The sequence below is a fragment of the Trichoderma aggressivum genome (genome assembly GCF_033847375.1).
Source record: "Trichoderma aggressivum f. europaeum strain CBS 100526 chromosome Unknown scaffold_016, whole genome shotgun sequence".
NCBI classification, from domain to species: domain Eukaryota; kingdom Fungi; phylum Ascomycota; class Sordariomycetes; order Hypocreales; family Hypocreaceae; genus Trichoderma; species Trichoderma aggressivum.
In genome coordinates this window covers 487,385-504,786 of record NW_026946382.1, presented here as the reverse complement: position 1 = coordinate 504,786, position 17,402 = coordinate 487,385, and the positions used below count along the sequence as shown (strand labels likewise).

Here is a 17,402-nt window from a genome sequence, read left to right as displayed (position 1 = left end):
ATCGCATGGAGGTTTGTCTGCGAGCGGCGTTAAAAAAAAATCAAGTCTTCTATGGCTTAAAGACAAAAGGACGATATTGTCGTAATCAGGCGTTCGTTACAGTCTATCGAGGCCGGCCATTCGTCACCCGCTCTCAAGGCAAAAGACTTGTCCGTAGGAAGGGTGCATCACGGTAGCGACTCCTTCGTAATCAGTCGAGTTCCATAGTGCCCTCCCCGTGATCCACGGTCGAGGGCGGCGTAGGCTCGGTAACGGGGGCATTTGGTTCCGTCTTCTCAGGAAACGTATCCACGCCGGAAGCATCGGTGATGGGCGAGCCCGCATCAGTAGCCTTGTGAGTCACTGCTGTTGGCGGGGCTTCATCACCCAGGAGATGGCGAATCCTATCACCCATGGCGTTCATCTGTGCCAGCATAGCACGAAGACTCATTTTGTCATCTTGAACTAGGTGGCCAGAGGCGATGTTGTCCGCATTGCCCTTTGCTATGAGGGCCAAGACGCTGTCATCGGCAGCAGACTGAGCAAAGTTAATACATGGACAAGCAAAGAAAACAGTGGGCGAGTACATACCAAAAGAGCGGCCGTAAGCTGGTCAATATTCTCGGACCGACTCTGCTTGAGGCCCAATAGGTTCAGAGATGCTTGCATCTCATTCACCTTGCGGTCGTAAGCAGACCCGAGAAGCAGACCGCCTGCACCGCTCATGGATGGGGCCGGAGGTGCATACGACATCCACCGCAATTCGTCATGACGCGGGCCGTATCCAGCACCACGATGCCGCAGCCTTGAAGGTGGTCAGACACAAAGAAGAGACCTAGACGGAGAGCCACGCGGGTACTTACTGCTCGATGAAGTCAAGAATAACTCCCTTGGCTGGTAGCCTGTATGTTTTGCCAAACGAGTCGGGGTCACGCCAGCCCGACTTATCAGATTCCTCGGGGTCGTCGGCCCAATCGAGTTCGATGTGGCCATTGTTCCTGATGCCGCGGCTGAAAGCCGGCGTAACGATTTGACCGCCTTTAATTCTGCGGAAGCGATGCGCTGGCGCCAGAGGTGGCACATCTCCCAACACATCATCGACGTGTGCTGGACATCGCCAAGTCTTGAGGACGGGGGGCATGGCCAGTGGGGGGTCGAGGCAGTCAATGTGCCAATGGAATGGACAGGCGCTGCAAGGGATGATGGCTCGAATCTCAGTGGCTGGTTTCTGACAGGCGTGGCAGAGCACAGCTTCTCCGTCTTCACGCTGCTTGAAGAAATCCGGCAGCTCATCGTAACCAGCACGCTTCCTGTGGTGAAAAGAATAGCAGTCAGTCATCAATGTATGCAAAGACATTCCAAGGATATTTGAGGCTCGCCGCCCTGTCCGGAAATGAACTGGATGCCGAGGAGACGGCCGGGTAAATGCATCACTTACTTTTGTTTGCTCGTCACCTCTTCATAGTCTCCATCGGCCCCGGCCTTGACGCCCTCAAATCGATTCTGAAGCTTCTTGGGCAGGCTAAAGGCACGAGGAATGCTCTTCTCCAGAGCGTTGAGAGCACTCGCGAACGCACCCTTATAGACGGGCACACGTGATGGATACCGCCGGACGAGGCATTCGTTGCAGTACCATTCATCAGGGAGATGGTCAGACTGCACCATATCCACGCACTCAAAGTGGAATGAGCGTGGGCAGCCATCGCAGCAGACGACGTCCCCTGTATTACCACATGCAGAGCAGTATTCATCGTTATCGGATCCCTAGGATGCCCACCCTAGTTAGCATGGCTTTTCCCCCCCATCGTCATATTACACGTTGCATCATCCCCCAAAACGAGGCGGCATGGGCGGACCAAGACGGGCCTCCACTAAAATGTGCGTGGTTGGAGATCCTTGCCCCATGTTGTAGGCCCCCAGATCAACAACTCCATCCAGTGGCCTTTGGCCCCAATTCAGGGCAGTGTATGACAGTGCGAAAAAAAAATGTGTGCGTGAGAAACGTAGGGCGCTTGCCTGGAGCTTCAAGGCTGTGAATTCTCATAGCCAGAGTTGAATATTGCAAATGCAGTATTGGCTCGCAAAGAGGCATGCTCTCATTCGCACAAGGAGATAAGATGAAATGCCAAAGTCACATACCTGGTCTCTTGGTGCACCATTGCTTACCGTTACGGATTGTGCCTCACCCATTGAGCGAGGAACACCAGCAGCAGTACCGCCCTTCTTTTTCATTGGCCTATGATGAAGATTAGCAGGAGAAACTTGAAGTAGTTGGTTTGATCGAAGCGCGTCTCCAAGGGATGAGATGGCGGCGAGTGAGGCAAAGGATTCAGCATGGTGGTGAAATGTGAGATTGGAGAGAGAATGGGGTGGGAAACTGTTTCGTGAATGAAAAGATCGACAAGACGTTCTGATAAGTCCAAACGCACGTTGCGTTTCACATCAGATGAAGAAGCCCAAATCTCATGCTCAACTCATTCGCGCTGTTTGTTGGGATGTGTATGTGTGTGAAGCAGAATTTTCTTCGTGCTTCCCCATCAAAGAGTAATGGGGCATTTAGGCGCATAAAAGGGTAGATTCACTTGCAAAAAAAAAAATTCAAGGATTGGGAAAGAGCTGAAGCTGAGGGGAGGGAAAGGTCAAAGAGAGGGAGAAGTGAAGGAAGTGAAGGAAGTGAAGACTTACGACAACTTGATACGGAGACCTGTCCTCGGCTTCTTTGTCGGACGCAGGGCAGTTGGCGTCACGGCACGAGATCCAACAGTCGAACTGCCTTCATTGAATGAAAAGGCCACCGGCGATGAGACGGCAACGTCAACATCGTCATTGTTGTTGTTGCTGTTGCTGCTTGGCCGCTTGCTTGCTGATCGCGTTGACCGCGTGCTGATGGGGGCCGCCAGGGAGTTCCGCGTCCTCCTGGTCCTCTTTGCGGGAGTCACCCCGTCGCGCTCATCCTCGTCGCCATTCCGAACCGAGCTCTCCCTGGCCGTATAGCCGTTGGTGACCTTTTGAGCATCGCGACGCCGAGTCCAAAACAAGTCGTCGTCATCTGCAGGCATTGGAGCCCCGACAGCGCTGGCGCCGTCCTTGTCCTTGTCCTTGTGGCAGACCGACTTGGCGTTGCCGGCAGCTTTGCCGGTCGGGTTGGAGAGCGACAACTCAGAGCCGGTGACCCTGCCAGGCATACTGGCATCGGTCGCGGATGTGTGGGTGCGGCTCGGAAGTGTGGGAGAGTTTGGCTCCGAAGAGTTGGACACGGGCTGCTTGTCGGAGGCGAGAGATTTGCGGCGCGTGCTGGTGATTGGCCGAGATTTTGGCGCATCATGGGACGACTGGGACCGGTCCCCCGTAGTCGACGCAGCAGCAATCACAGTGTCAGCGACCGTGGCACCACCACCACCACTGGCAGCGTCACCACCACCGCTAGCAGCACGAGCGTGCGCTGCTTTGCCTGCTTTGCCAGCCTTGCCGGCTTTTTGGACGCTCGGGCTGAGGCTGTGGACGCTGGCTTCCGGCGACGAGAGGCTCATTGCTGACGACAGGGATGACTCGCTAGATCCCGAGTCCCGCCGGTGACGCCTGCGCGATGGCGTGCGGATGCTGTCGCCGTGCGATTTGATGCCGTGAGCCATCTTCTTGCTGCGTGACGTCTCGCCGGCGTGCGACGTCTTGCTCCTCTTGGCGGCCCGCATCTCGCCCTTTTCGTCGTCGGCGTGATGGATCAGGAGCCTGGCATAGGGAGCTGGTTTGGGCTTGTGCGGAGTAAATCTGCTGTTAGTAGAAGGGGGCACGAAGTAGTAACAGCCCTGGTCGTCCTTCTTTCCCTCGCGCTTCTTGACTTCAATGAGCCGGGCGAATTCATCCATGGTCTCGGCGTCGGCTGTCTGCTTGAAGACGTCCTCCACCATGGCCACAAATTCAGAATCGCCGCATCGTTCGTCGTAGAGTGACCTGAGGGCCCAAGCCGTAGGATAGCGGTAGTGCATGAGTGCTTCGTCGACGGCCGCCTCCACGACCTTGTCGGCGAAATCCCTGTCCTCGGGCTCCCGTCGGGGCTCCTTTTTGGGGGGAGTAGCTGCTGCTGCTGCCGCCGCTGCTGCTGCCAGCTTGGCCTTTGGCGTAGTGATGACAACGGTAGTAGTGGTAGTAGTAGCAGTAGCAGTCTTGCCCTCGCCTGGGTTCGCGTGCTGCCGCGGCTGCTTGGCTGGCACCGACACGCGCCGTGATGGTCGTCGACGCGCAGCCCCCTTGGGGTCGTATTCCTCGTCCTCGGCATCTTTGGCGGCCTGTAGCTTCCTGTGCGATGGCGCTGACGCGGGAGGAGGCGGTGTCGAGGGAGCGGGGGAAGATGGCGCCCTGGGTCTGGTCTTGGGCGGCGCGGCCTGGTCGTCGTGATGGTTTGCGGCGTGCGACGACCCCGAGGGCCTGAGGATGATTTTCCGCACAGACTGGTGGCCAGGCCCGGCGTCTCCCGTCTTCTTGGGCTTGGGCAGCGTCCCCAGCGGCGCCATGGTCTCCAGCACGCCGTACCGCATCAATCCCGCCTCCTCGAAGCTGGCCTTGCTCTGGACCGACGGCTCCAGCCACCGCTGCATAAACGTCTTGGAATCATTGCCCGCCGAGCTCTTGGCCTCGAGCGGCCGCGAAGGGCTTGAGAAGCGCGACCGCGACGCCCTCGTGTTGGAGGAAATCATGGCGCGGCGAGTTGCAGTTGCAGTTGCTGGTTGCCCCCAGCCCTGGCCGCGGGACGGGCAACGCTGCTCTCGAGAGTCTGCGAAAAAGGGACGGGGTCAGCCACTGGATGACGGCGAAGATGGCAGGGGGGGTGACTCGGGGGCCTCTGCGACGGGGGGGAAAACTCTACTTCTCTCTGCAGCAACAGCATCAGCTGTCTAGGCACGATGCTCGATTTTTTGGCGCTCCGGACGCGCTTTTTGCGTGGCTTGGATCAAGGGAAAAGGCTGTGGGTTGCAGGTTCTGGATGAGTTTCGGAGGAGGCGGCCAGGCTTGTTGGACAAGGGGGGCGACCCAGTGGCACGTCCAAGGTTCAACACCTTCCCACCACCGATTCAGAGTTCCGGCCTTAGGGTTGGCAGACGGCGAGAGCAAAAAAAATCGCCTCGAGGTGTCATGAATTTCTACTGATTGCTGTGGAAGCGGTCTAGCTTGCGCAATCCTCCCGCCTGCCTTTTGATATTTGCACGGCCCTCCTTTCTTTTTCCAGCGCCTCGCCCTCACCCTCACCCTCGGGACAGTTGCCAGCACGCCTTGCCGGCCTCCCTGCTCTGCCTTGCTCTGCCCTCGTCACTCTCATCCTCTCTCTCTCTCTCTCTCTCTCGCTGTCTTCCTATCTTGCTCTCCATCATGTCCTCCTCTCTTTTTCGCCATTGTCCCAAAATTCCCATCAAATCAGTCGAGCTGCCCGACTCCGAGACACTCGTCCAAAGGCCCTGGGCATGGGTACGGGCATACCTGCATTAGTTATTACATGAGGGCATCTGCTACGTGTAAGCGTTTATTGCGTTTTTATTTCCCCCTGCTTCTGCTTGAGCCGCCAGCCTCGGCTGCTGCCTCTGCGTGGCGAGCCTTCAAAGAATGGATCAAACGTAGCCTGGTTCGCCTCCGCTGCCTTTTGGACCCTCTCATTTTTTCCGACTCGTCTCACGGGGGTGAGCAGCTGTGCCAAGTGACCTCACTTCGTATCGGGACGGGCCTGCGGGAGATGCACTCCGCGCTGCTTCATTTCCATGTCCAGGCTGCGCCCTTGTGAGGCTTTCTTTTCTTTTCTTTTTTTCATTTCCCTTGTTGCCCCTTGCCTTTACCGTTGCCGTTTCACCATGCTGGTTGCAAATGAAAAAAAATGAAAAAGAAACAAATATTTCATCACGACCTTCACCTTACCTTTTTCATCTCGATAATCCTTGTAGCCATCCTTTCGCATCTTCCAGTCCCAGATAAACGTGCACGCGCTGAAACCTGTGGTGGCCGGAGTTTGCTTCGAGAAAAAGGTTTGTGTTTGATGCTTTATATATACTGCCTCGCTTCACTAGATTCACGAGCCCTCTATCGTAGCCCACCGCCATCACCTAGATAGATTGTGTTGGGCAGAAAATCCCGTCTCTTGGCCTTCACGAACTGCAAAGCCAAAATGTTTTTTTTTCTCTTGTTCGTCAAGTGGATATTCTGCTCAAGTATCAACAAGGCGTTATCCTGACTCTGGGCAGCTATTCACTCAACAAACATGACCCTTTACACCAATACAAGTTACCGAAGCTTTACTCCTCGCCATCGGCTCCCTCCTCGGCAGTTCCATCAGCCTTGGTCGCCTTCTTCTTGGGCTTGGACTTCTTCTTTCCGGTATTTCTGGCCAGGGGCTGCTCCAGGATCTGGAGAACCTCTTCGTCGGTAATCTTCTTGTCAGTCTGGTACTTGCTGAGGTCGAGCTCAGGGGCACCGCCCAGCTTGGTGATGCCGTTCTTGGTGATGGCTGTCGCGCTCACATGTTAGCTCAGTCGCACTATCAAAATCGATCTCCTATTTCGTCACGGTGAAACTTACCAAGGGTCGTAAGGAGTCTAGCAACGGGAAGGTTGTCCTTGTCGCCGACGAGCTCGTATTGGCGGAAAACGTTGCTTCGGACACACTCGACAACGCCCGACTTGGCATCACGCTCGTCCTCCAGCTGTCTCAAGCTGAAGGGGAAGGTACCAAACTTCTTCTGCACCTCGGAAAGGATCTTTCGGGAGGTGGGACGCTTCAGCTGGTAAGTCTGGTTTGTTCGGCGGTGAAGAGTTGCGCGCTGGTCCAAGGTCTTGACCTTTCCGGAGCCCAAGCTCACGCCCATCTCCACACCCCAGACCTCGCCCACCTCAGGGACGCCATCACCCTTGGTTCCCTCGGCAGGGGCAAGGACAATCTTCTTAGCTCCCTCAATGTCGTTGCGGGCAAACAGCCAGGACGTGGTGCTCTCGACCAGCTTGCATTCGTAGGCCTCGCAGACCTTCTCCAGGAGGCTGGTGATCTTGGCCTGGGTGGGGGCCTTTTGGGAAGCAGCCTTGGCCTTCTCCTCTTCGGTACCCTGAGCAAGCAGGCCAGGGGGGATCATGAGTCGCAGAAGAAGCTCATTGGCGTAGTGGGTGGCGAGAATCAAATCGGCATTGCGTCCAGTGACAGGCTCGGCGGCCTTGTCCTTTTCGGTGGCGAGGACAGTGTTGCAGACAATGGATCCAAATCCGTCGATCTGAGCTCCGAGCTGGATCTTGATGGCCTCTCCCTCCTTGATCTCGGTTGAGGCCTCGCTCTCATCGGTTGTGAGAGGAGTGTAAGGGGTCACGTAAGAAGAAGGGGAGACAGTGGTCGGGTGAGAGAAGCCTTTTTGGGGGCGTTTCGTTAGCCATCAAACTGCATATTGGACCTGGAAATACGCATGAGGCCAACCTTTGGTGATCTTCTTTCCACGGTAGACCTTGGCAATCTCCTCCTCAATCAGCTTGTCGCCCTGCTGGCAGACATCGACGATCTTTGCACCAGGCACGCAGAGCTCAGACACGGCAGCCAGAACCTTTTCGGAGATCTGGGCGGCAGTCTTGTACTTGGTGAGAGTATCGGGGTTGTTGAGGGTGTAATCTAGTTGCAGCCGTTAGCCCTGCTCGCATGTAGAGACCCGGATGGGTGCCCAAGACGATGGTCGTGTGCGGGTGTTTGCCGTCATTGCTCCAGGCGAGATGGACTTGGAGAGCTTGGTGCGGTTTTGGCGGGGTATTCCAATAGAGGGGGAGCTTTCAGGCGGTTGTAGAGCACACAAGAAACGGGCAGCTGGGTGTAAGTGCACATACCGATCTCCTTGGTCTCCGACATGGTGGGCAATTGATGCAGCTCGGCGGCAGTTCCTGGGAGATTGTGACTGGTGTTGTCGGAGCAAGCTTGCGGACGCAGTCGCAAAAAAAGCAGAGGTGCAGGTTGGCAAGCAAACTCGAAAGCTGTGGTGTGCGCAGAGTGGATTTCCGAATGGGGGCTTTGGAGGGGTTTATCCGTGCCAGTGGACCAGTCATCCACGGGGCCAGGTGGGCACTTTTGCATGCCAGTGCAGTCATACGACGGCCAGGGCGCTGCTCCAGGCCTGCGAGGGCGCTATTGTTGCCTCTGCCGAGCTCGACGATTGGGCGGGCGAGGTGCCGGAAGTGGGTTTTTGCTCCAGCTCTGACGCACATCAAGAACAAGCACGAGGTCCTGATTGACTGACTAACCCAGCAACAGGCGACGGCCGCAAGCAGACAATACTATAGGATGGACGGGACGGAGCCAGCCGAGCAGCAAAGCAGGTGATGTATGTATTGGATGCTTCTGGGGGGGGGCTTGTGGGTGTATTCTATATAAAGTGGTCTACCTTTCCTTTTACTCCCTGGACATCTACATATGCCAATATATAGCATCAAGTGTACAGAGAATTACATGTAGTTATATATTCTGTAGGGATGGTGCCCTGAGGTGGCTCAAATGCGGTTACATCATTTTCGCAGCACGTCAAATGTTTAGGGCATAAGACGCACGTCACAGCTTCTCATGATTCCAGCCAAAATAGGAAGAAGCAGCAAGGCAGCCCAGCTTATCAATCACTTACATTGTTTACCTCATTACCTCATTACCTCATTCTCTCTTATTCTCACTTTGGTCGCTGTCGTCTTACAATGGCATTGCAATGGGTGCGCCTCAATATGTCTGGACGACTACAGGGTATGTAAATACCAAGGTAAGAACATCATGTCCGTACTGTATTAGCCGTGGGGTTATGGTCAAGGTTTGTTCAAGCTCATCATAGTGCTGCGTAGCTTGGAGTTAAAATACATCTCGTATATGCACCTTTATGCAAAGCAACATTGGTGGGACTTGATGATGATACTCGTGGGAGCTGCTTCCCGGATTACATACTGTAGTAGTGGTAATAGGCTTCGTAGTCTGTATTCAAGCAGTATTACGAGATGAACTCTCAAACCGCTTTTTGTTTTGGATCAATTGGATAAAACCGGGTCAAGCGGCTGAACCCCGGAACTTGCTGCCCAATTGGCGGTTCGAATCAACTCTTGGACTCTCAAATCTTGGTGCGAGTACCTGTACGGCTGTCGACGACCCGTCTGCCTGGGCTTGGCTGGATTGGCTCCGGCTCGAGGCTGAGAGACGAGTACCTGTACTTGCACATGAGTAATCCGACCATCTGCATCTTTAGTACCTGGAGCGCGGTTGGCTAGTACTAGACGGGTAGTTGTTCCCACTAGCATTAATTATCACCATTCGCGCTGCTGCGATTAGAATCTTGTCCACAAACCCAAACCCCAAGCCTTGTCGGACTCGCAGCCGCCACGACGATTCTCGGGTCGAAAGCCAGCCTCCAATCCAGCGCCCGGACACTGTGGTGACGTCTTTCTATTTTTACTGTTGCCGATAGCGATACCGATCCCCGTATCGACATCGATCCGCTGCGACTCGGCGGCGCCAGCGCTCGCGACAAGACCAGCATCACGACCCGACAATGGCCGCGGTTCAGCCATCAATGCCGGCTCCGGCGACGGGGCCAGGATCGACGACGTCGGCCTCGGCCTCTGACGATGCGAAAGATGCCGCCTCCAAGCCCGGGCCCGCGGACATCCCCGTGCGCACAAAGGAGTCCTTTGACCGGCTGATGGTTGAGCGCTACACGATGCGCGACTCCATCGCCGCGTCCGCCCTCAGCCAGCAGCTCAACCAGACCATGAAGTCGTCGCACGAGATGCGCGAGATGATCAACGAGTATCGATCCGTCCGCAACGCATACCAGCAGTGGTTCCCCCCCAGCAAGCTGTACGGCGAGGGCTACAACGGCTATGCCAATGGATACACAGAGAATCACGGCCCCTCTCGAGTCGTGTATCCGTCCCAGAAACCTCGTCCCGGCCATCGCACCACGCCTCCGCTCAAATACAGTCGAAAGGACATGCTCAAGCAGGCCGAGCAGCACGAGGATCTGGTGCCCCTGAGATTGGATGTTGAGTGGGACAAGATCAAGCTGCGCGACACCTTCACCTGGAACTTGCACGAGCGCCTGTTGGCGGTCGAGCTGTTTGCCGCACAGCTGGTCGAGGACATGGGCCTGAAACCTCCGGCCTCACAGCCTGTATATGAGCAGGTCGTCCAGCAGATGAGGGAGCAGCTCAACGACTTTTACCCCTTTGCCTATTCCGAAGAAGACTCACTGGACCCGGAACTCCCCTATTCGGCCTACAAGAATGACGAGATGCGGATTCTGGTTAAGCTCAACATCACCATTGGACAGCACACGCTGGTGGATCAATTCGAGTGGGAAATCAACAACCCGAGCAACTCCCCCGAAGAGTTTGCTGCTGGCATGACCCGAGACCTCTCTCTCTCTGGGGAGTTCACCACGGCCATTGCCCACTGCATCCGCGAACAATCACAGCTCTTCACCAAGAGCCTCTACAGCATTGGCCACCCCTTCGATGGAAGGCCCGTCGAAGATTCGGATTTGGTCTCTGCTTTCCTGCAGACGCCGCTGCCGACCGTTTTCCGCCCGCAGCAACAGGCCAAGGAATACGCCCCCTACTTGTACGAGATGAGCGAAGCCGATCTAGAAAGAAACGAGACAGTCTTTTCTCGGGACCAGCGGCGGCAGAAGAGATCAATCAACAGGAGAGGCGGACCCCAACTCCCCGACCTCAAGGACAGGCAGCGTACCATCCGCACGCTCATCGTCTCCTCTGTGCTGCCTGGAGCCGCGGCGAACATTGAGGAGAGCAGACTGTACAAGAAGGTGGCTGGTCCTTCCAGGAAACGGGTGGCTCGAGATGGCGAGATATCCGAGTCTGAAGAAAGCGAAGACTCGGCGCCTGATTCTCCGGCGCCGTCAAATATGGCCGCCGGCACGGCTCGCACCAGAAACATGCGCGGTGCCGCAACTGCCGCCCAGCAGAGAATGGCAAACCTGGGCCGGTCAGAAACGCCGGATATAGCTAGTCACCATCACGAAACCAGAACGTCTCGCCGCTTCCGCGAAGAAACGGAAGATCGTACAGAATTGGTGGTGACGCTGAGAGTCAACAGGGAAAAGCTAAAGCGACTCATAAGAGGCGACTACCGCGATTTGGCCACTTCCTCCGTGCCGCCAGAAACCCCCTCCTCAACATCCAATATACGAACACCGACCTTTACAGCTCCACCAAAGCCCAAGTCGTTGACGCCAGTTCCGACCCCGACTCCGGGGGCCTCTGCGCCTCAACCGCCCGCGGGCGGCCCTGGACCCGTTCCCCCAGGACAGATAGGCCGTCTACCTGCACCACCGCTCGTCCCTGGCCAATCTCCTCCTCCAGCAGTAAGTACTACCGTAGACTATTCGTTGCTCCATGATGGGAGCAGTCATAACTCACACTCACACCCCTTTTCACTAGCCACCACCACCTGAATGGCTTGTGCAGTCATTAAAGGAGCTTGAGAAGCAGTATCCAAACGGCGACAGGTTTGAGGCCATCATGAAGTACTCACATCTGGATCCTGTTACGGAGCTGCCCGTCCAAACACAGCCCATGCCAGAGGGCGTCAAGTATGCATGGCTACCACGCATCCGCTGCCTGGACTGCACAACGAAGCTGTATACTCCCGGCCCAGATATGACGGCGCAAAAGTTCGAGGCCCATCTTCGATTCTCTGGCCATCGTGAAAAAGTCAGGGCTAGGCTAGCACAACAAGGCGCGGGGGCGTCTTCGTCAACATCATGACCAGTTCTGGCGGGAGAGTAAAGATGGCGAAGAACAAGGGGGAGGGAGATAATGGATGCAGTAGAATTCTAGGGGCGTATATCTTGAATAGCGGTGCTTCACGATGAGTTCAGACAGAATACAAAAGACGAACGATTTCTGGCGAGCAAAATATATATTGCAAAGGAAAGACGAAGAGAGGATGAGGGAAGAAAGATGGTATGATGCGTGTTTCTGAGTGGTTTTTTTTTTGTGTATTAATGCCGTTTACTACAAGGTGGGCAACAGTGCTGGAAAAAGGCTCTTGTTATCTTGGAATTTAGGACGGCGGGTCAATGAATACATTATCAAGACGAATTTTAAGATGTAAACTGCGAGACACGCATTTGCGAGCTTGTACATGATTGTTAAACATCTTCATTTGGTCAAGCTGGAATATATAAGACGTGACACCTGGCTAGATTACATCACGCGACCTCCATAAAGCGCCCTTCAACCCCCCCTTTTTCTTTTTTCATAAAGTCAAATCATACGTCATGGAGAAGACGGGAGATGAAGGGGAGAAGAAGGAAAAAAAAGACAAACAAACAGGCTTTTTCCGTCCCCAATGCATGCTGGCGGGACTGAAGGTTTTCAAGAGCGGGAGAGACAGAGAGGGATGAAGATGAACCAGGAGAGAAAACAAGCATAAAACGCAACAGGAGACTAAAAAGGCCAATATAAACATTTTTTCTTCCTAAACAAACAAAGACACGTAAAATAGCAGACAAAGCAAGCAGTAAATCAAACAAACCAATTCAACCTAGTCAGTCAATCAGTCAATCAGTCAAACAAGTCCATCTCCAGAGCCCAAAGAGTATAAACGATTTCATCTCCAAGCAAAAAAAAAACCCAATTTCCCTAACATACATATTTCACTCGTCGTCGTCATCATCCACGTCCATGTCCGAAGTTTCCTTGGGTGGCCGCCCGCGAGTAGGTCGCGTCGCTCGCTTCGCCTTGGCCTTGACGGCCGGTGATTTTCCCTTGCCCCTGGATGCGACCGGCTTCTTCCCGTTGCTTTTGGGCTGCTCGGGCTCGGGCTCTGATTCCTCGTCCTCTTCCTCGGCAGCCTCTTCTGCTTCGGCCTGGGGCTCGGCGTTTTCCGACTCGGAGCCGTCGTTGTCATCTTCATTGCCGCTTTCCTCTTGCTCAGATGCATCCTCATCATCCTCGTCATCCTCGTTGCCATAGTCCCACTCTGCCACTCCCTCCAGCATTTCTTCTTCATCCTCCTCGTCCCCGCGCTCCGTATAAGTTGAGATGGCGTGAGCACGACCGCTGCGGCGTCGTTCACCTTCTGGAATAGAAGGAGCAGCTTTCTTGGCCTTGATAGCCGCCTTGGGCCTTGCAGATTTCTTGCCAGGAGCCTTGGCTGTCTTCGTCTTTGGGCCTGGCTTTTCTCGGATAACAGTCTTCAGCTGAGTCTTTGATCTCTTCGCTGGATGATCCACTGCTTCGTGTATCGACTTGCGCTTCTGGAGAGCGGAGTTAGCAATCAACTGGCGATTCGAATAGATGAGAACAACTCTAATCATACCTTCTTGCGGTCCATTGCCCGAATCAAGTCGTCCAGCTTCTCGTCCAGTTCATCCGAGATATACTGCTTCTTTGCAATGTGCTGTGCAACTTCACTAGATGGAAGAGCGGTGTATAGCCCTGTAGGCAAACCGACTTTGCCCGGCCAAGCCTGGAAGCTCCAATTCTTTCTCTCCTGGAACCTGCGAACTAACGTTTGAGCGAGGTCGCTCAATACATAAAGATTCTCACTCTTCTCTGGGTCGACACCGTCACGCGTTTGCTTGACCCTCTCAGCATATTTGTAGATTAACGATATGTTCTGCTCAGTGGCAACTGCGCCCAGATAGAAGAGGAAGTAATTTGCAAAATCTACCAGGTCAGCTGGGTCCGGGCTGTAGTCAGGATGATGAGCCAACAAAGGGATAAGTCTTCCCATGAGAGCCTCCATGATTTGCTGGTTGTTGTCGGCATAGTATCGAGCGCGTGACCGAAGCCACGTCTCCACACGATTCTTGAGATCCGGGAAAGGTTCAAAAGCTGTGAGGAAGAGGATGGTAAGGAAGCGCGCGCGCAGTTTCCCCCGAGTGAGATAGTTTTGCAGCTTATCCATGAAGCGACGGCGCACCTGAAGCTCAGTGTCCTGAACAAGCTCTGCGAGCTTGTTGAAGCCTGCAGGGTCGAACTGGTCGTCGTATTTCTTGACCGTGCAGAGTTTCAGAATCATGAGGCCGGCCATCAATCTGAGACGCTTCTTGTGGTGCTTGGGCGTGTCTTTGACTTTGGAAAATTCACCCTCCGCGACGACGAAGGTTTTGAGGAGCTTAAAGATGGGCTTGATACGCTCCTCCGCGTCGGCATCTGTTGATGTGGCGAGAGCTTGGTTGACGAGAATTCGCAGGGAAAGGCACTTCGCTTGAAGTTCTTCATCCATGTCGGCATCATCGACCCAGGATGGATCTTTCGGCGTGGCTTCGGTCCGTACCTCCCGTAGAATCTTCTTTATCGTCATATCGTTGATTGCTTGATCCGAATCCATGGTAACGGTCGGTGCCAAGCGCTCTAGCTGGCTGATGGTGGCCAGCTTGTTGAGGAAATGGGGCGCTTCGTACTTCCAGTTTGCCATCGCCTTACGCAAGAGGGTCGTAGCCGTCACTTTGCTCTTGTCATCGTTTTTCGCAAGAAGGACGTTGATGGCATACTTTGACGTTTTGATGGGGACGCCATAGAGAGCGTAGTTCATAAGAGTCTGCGTGAAGCTCTTATCAAAGGTGATATCACCCGGATACCTCTTAGCATAAGATGAATATGCTTTGAGAATATCGCCGATGGCAGCATCCTGAGACTTGCTGGTCTCCGTTGGCGCTTTTAGTATAAGTTCTTTCCGCAGCTCCTCCGCATGGGCTTTGAAAATATCCGGATTGCGCTGAGATATGTCATTGAGCACCTGGTGCGCTACAGTAGCGAAGCCGTTCTTATCACTCTTGGAGTAGTCCATGATGGTTGCCAGGTGGCTTCGGTTGAACATGAGGCAGCTTGCTCGATAAAGCAGGGGAATGATTGTATCTAGAGACCCGGCGGCAGAGGTCGCTGAGATTTTCGTAATCAGCTCCGCAATGGCTCGTCTCACGGTCTTGAAGTCGCTTTCGGACTCAATCGCATACTTCACGAGTTGGTAGCTGCGACGCTCGTTGAGCTTGACGAATTTCTGAAGATCCGCGCGAACCTTTAATGGGTCGGGAAAGTAGGCACCGAGCCATTGCATTGTTTTGGAGAGACCAGCCTTGACCTTTTCCTCATTCGCCTCAATAACGCCGCCGTTGTACGCCTCGCATTGCTGAATGAAGATCTCAACACCCTTGGCAAACTGAGGCTGGCGGGCTTGCATGGCAAAGAAGGCCTTCTGTGCTGCGCCGTCCAGGGACTTGAGCATCAACAGAATTCTTTCGGCTCGTATCTTGTCCTGATCTGCTTGGCCAACCGCAGCTTTTCCTTGCGAGGACGCAGCGGCGGTCTTGGCACCTTTACCCTTGATGAGGGGATATTTCAGGGGAATTAGACACTCGAACATGACACGGTCGAGGAGAACATTGAGGTCGGGATCGTTGGCGTAGAAAGCATTGATAATGCGTGACGGAACGCCCGAGAGACAAGCGACAACAGCTTCCTGTCCATCTGCAATCTCTCCGGCTCCGACTGCCCAAAGCTTGCCGAGCAGAACCATTGCTTCAACACGCACGGCGGGCTTTCTGTCTCGACATCGGTCTGCTAGGCTGGCAAAGACTGAGCCCTCTTTCTCAACACCACCAATGATGCCAAGCTTGAGGACGATGTCTCGGAACTCGAATAGTTCAATTGCCTTGACAGCTGCCAAACGAACCTTTTCTTCGCTATCATTCAGCTTGTCAACCAATGCCCTTACCAGCTCGCTCTCCTCTTGGCTGCTAAGTCCAATGCCACCGGCAGAAGTAGAAAGAATATAACCAACAGCAGTTACCCAAGCGGTCCGGATAGTACCTGTCTTGTCGTTTTTCCTACCGACAAAGTTGCGGTAAGTTGCCGCATGTGTCTGGGCAAAGGACTGTGGAGAGTATGGCTTGGTGAGAACGTTGGCTTCGGCTACTGCTGGACTATCATCCATCAGCTTGATTGGAGGGTATGCGGCAGGATCAAGAACAGGAGGCTGTGGTGGGCCTGCGGCTCCAATACCGGAGATCATGTCACCGAATGTCTCCGTGGCTATGAGCCGCAAGTGCACGTTGTCGGCGGACAATTCGGCATCCAGCTGAGGGATGACGTTTTGAAGTACAGCAGGTGCTGCTCGCCAAAGTTCCCGGATAAGAAGATGAGCCTGGCGAAGACTCTTCAAGTCCGCTTCCGAGGGTCCTGCATGGGCATCTTCTTCATCCGAGTCGTCTCCATGGCGGGCACCCCCTGCCGTTGCAAATCCAGAGGCATTGAGGATCACATCGCTGAAGTATTGGCTGACATAGCGTGCCATTTTGTCTGCACATCCATTGCAGACAGCCTTGGCCATGACATAGGCTGCCGGCTCTGTCTTGAGAAGAAGCGTCGATTGCTTGCCGTTTTGCTCTTTACTTCGGCTACCACCACCAGGGGGGGCGGCTCGCAAAAACTGACTGATGATGGCGTCGATGACACTCGCTGGAACACTGCCGGGAGACTCGTCAATCAGCTGGATCAGCATTTCCGTCAAGTGAATTTCGACATCTTTTGCAACCTGCTCCTCAGCTGGTGCCTTGGCATTTGCAGAAACTCCATCAAAGGTTGAATTGAACAGACGCAGCAGCAGGTCGTCGGCTCCATGGATTTCCGATAGCAGTAGAATGCTCTTGACGTCAGTCAGAGACATGAGAACGTATTTGTGTTGGCTGTTGTATGGATTCGTGGGGTCTTGGAGGCTGGGCAGAATATCCTTGATGAATAGACCATACATCATCTACACAAGATCAATTAGCAAAGAAAGATGAGCAAGACGTCGAAGCTGATTTAGCCCACCTTGAGCTGGTCATCCGTGAACGGGGCATCTGGGACAAACAACCGTAGGATATCCACCAAACAGCAGGCAGTGTAGGCCTTGACTCCTCTATCCTTATGCTGCAGCAGGTTGCGATGCGCCAGCTGGGCAGCAACATCCCTGAGCGAGCTCAGATCGACCTCGCCCTGCTCAAACTCTGCCAGCTCCTTGGACAGCTTCTCCAGGCGAGTCAGCAGAGTGCCGCTGGGGATTGGCTTTGCAGGCCGCCACGATAGCTCCTCGTTAAACCGCAGACTGCCATGCTCTCCCTCGTAGCCGCCTTCAGCTCCTTGCGACTCTGCCTCTGCCTCTTGCTCGTGCTCGTGCTCGTGCTCGTGCTCGTGCTCAGATTCCACCTCGGCAGCATCCGAGCTTGCCTCTTGAAGGTCCTCCGGCGCGTGAGACTTTTCCTCCACTGGCGCGGGCGCCGACCGCTTCCTCGTGGACTGTCGAACCATGGTTGCGCGGGCACAGAGATGGCGATGCGTTGCTGTCGAAAGGCGGCGAACAAACTATCCCGAGGTCCGCTTGATTGGCTGGTCGCGAAGTTCGTTCGTCTTGCTGCGCGCGGGTCACAGCATCGCACA

General features: G+C 54.5%; 4 protein-coding genes across 4 annotated transcripts; 1 reads left to right on the top strand and 3 right to left on the bottom strand.

The window, feature by feature from the left end:
* Window positions 1–190: 190 nt before the first annotated feature.
* On the bottom strand, window positions 191–4,673 carry Triagg1_4979 (uncharacterized protein; the record flags this gene model as incomplete). Its single annotated transcript, XM_062899442.1, has 6 exons — window positions 191–517; window positions 571–784; window positions 843–1,289; window positions 1,418–1,743; window positions 2,119–2,215; window positions 2,665–4,673. The coding sequence occupies 6 exons, from the start codon at window positions 4,671–4,673 to the stop codon at window positions 191–193; spliced, it is 3,420 nt and encodes a 1,139-aa protein (XP_062756160.1).
* Window positions 4,674–6,254: 1,581 nt separating this feature from the next.
* Window positions 6,255–7,836, bottom strand: Triagg1_4978 (uncharacterized protein; the record flags this gene model as incomplete). The annotated part of the gene is made up of 4 exons (XM_062899440.1): window positions 6,255–6,466; window positions 6,538–7,350; window positions 7,417–7,605; window positions 7,815–7,836. 4 exons carry the CDS (start codon window positions 7,834–7,836, stop codon window positions 6,255–6,257), a joined length of 1,236 nt encoding a protein of 411 aa, XP_062756159.1.
* A 1,669-nt stretch (window positions 7,837–9,505) lies between these two features.
* On the top strand, window positions 9,506–11,741 carry Triagg1_4977 (uncharacterized protein; the record flags this gene model as incomplete). The annotated part of the gene is made up of 2 exons (XM_062899439.1): window positions 9,506–11,338; window positions 11,415–11,741. 2 exons carry the CDS (start codon window positions 9,506–9,508, stop codon window positions 11,739–11,741), a joined length of 2,160 nt encoding a protein of 719 aa, XP_062756158.1.
* Window positions 11,742–12,634: 893 nt separating this feature from the next.
* Window positions 12,635–17,273, bottom strand: Triagg1_4976 (uncharacterized protein; the record flags this gene model as incomplete). The annotated part of the gene is made up of 3 exons (XM_062899438.1): window positions 12,635–13,237; window positions 13,300–16,737; window positions 16,797–17,273. The coding sequence occupies 3 exons, from the start codon at window positions 17,271–17,273 to the stop codon at window positions 12,635–12,637; spliced, it is 4,518 nt and encodes a 1,505-aa protein (XP_062756157.1).
* Between the last annotated feature and the right edge of the window lie 129 nt (window positions 17,274–17,402).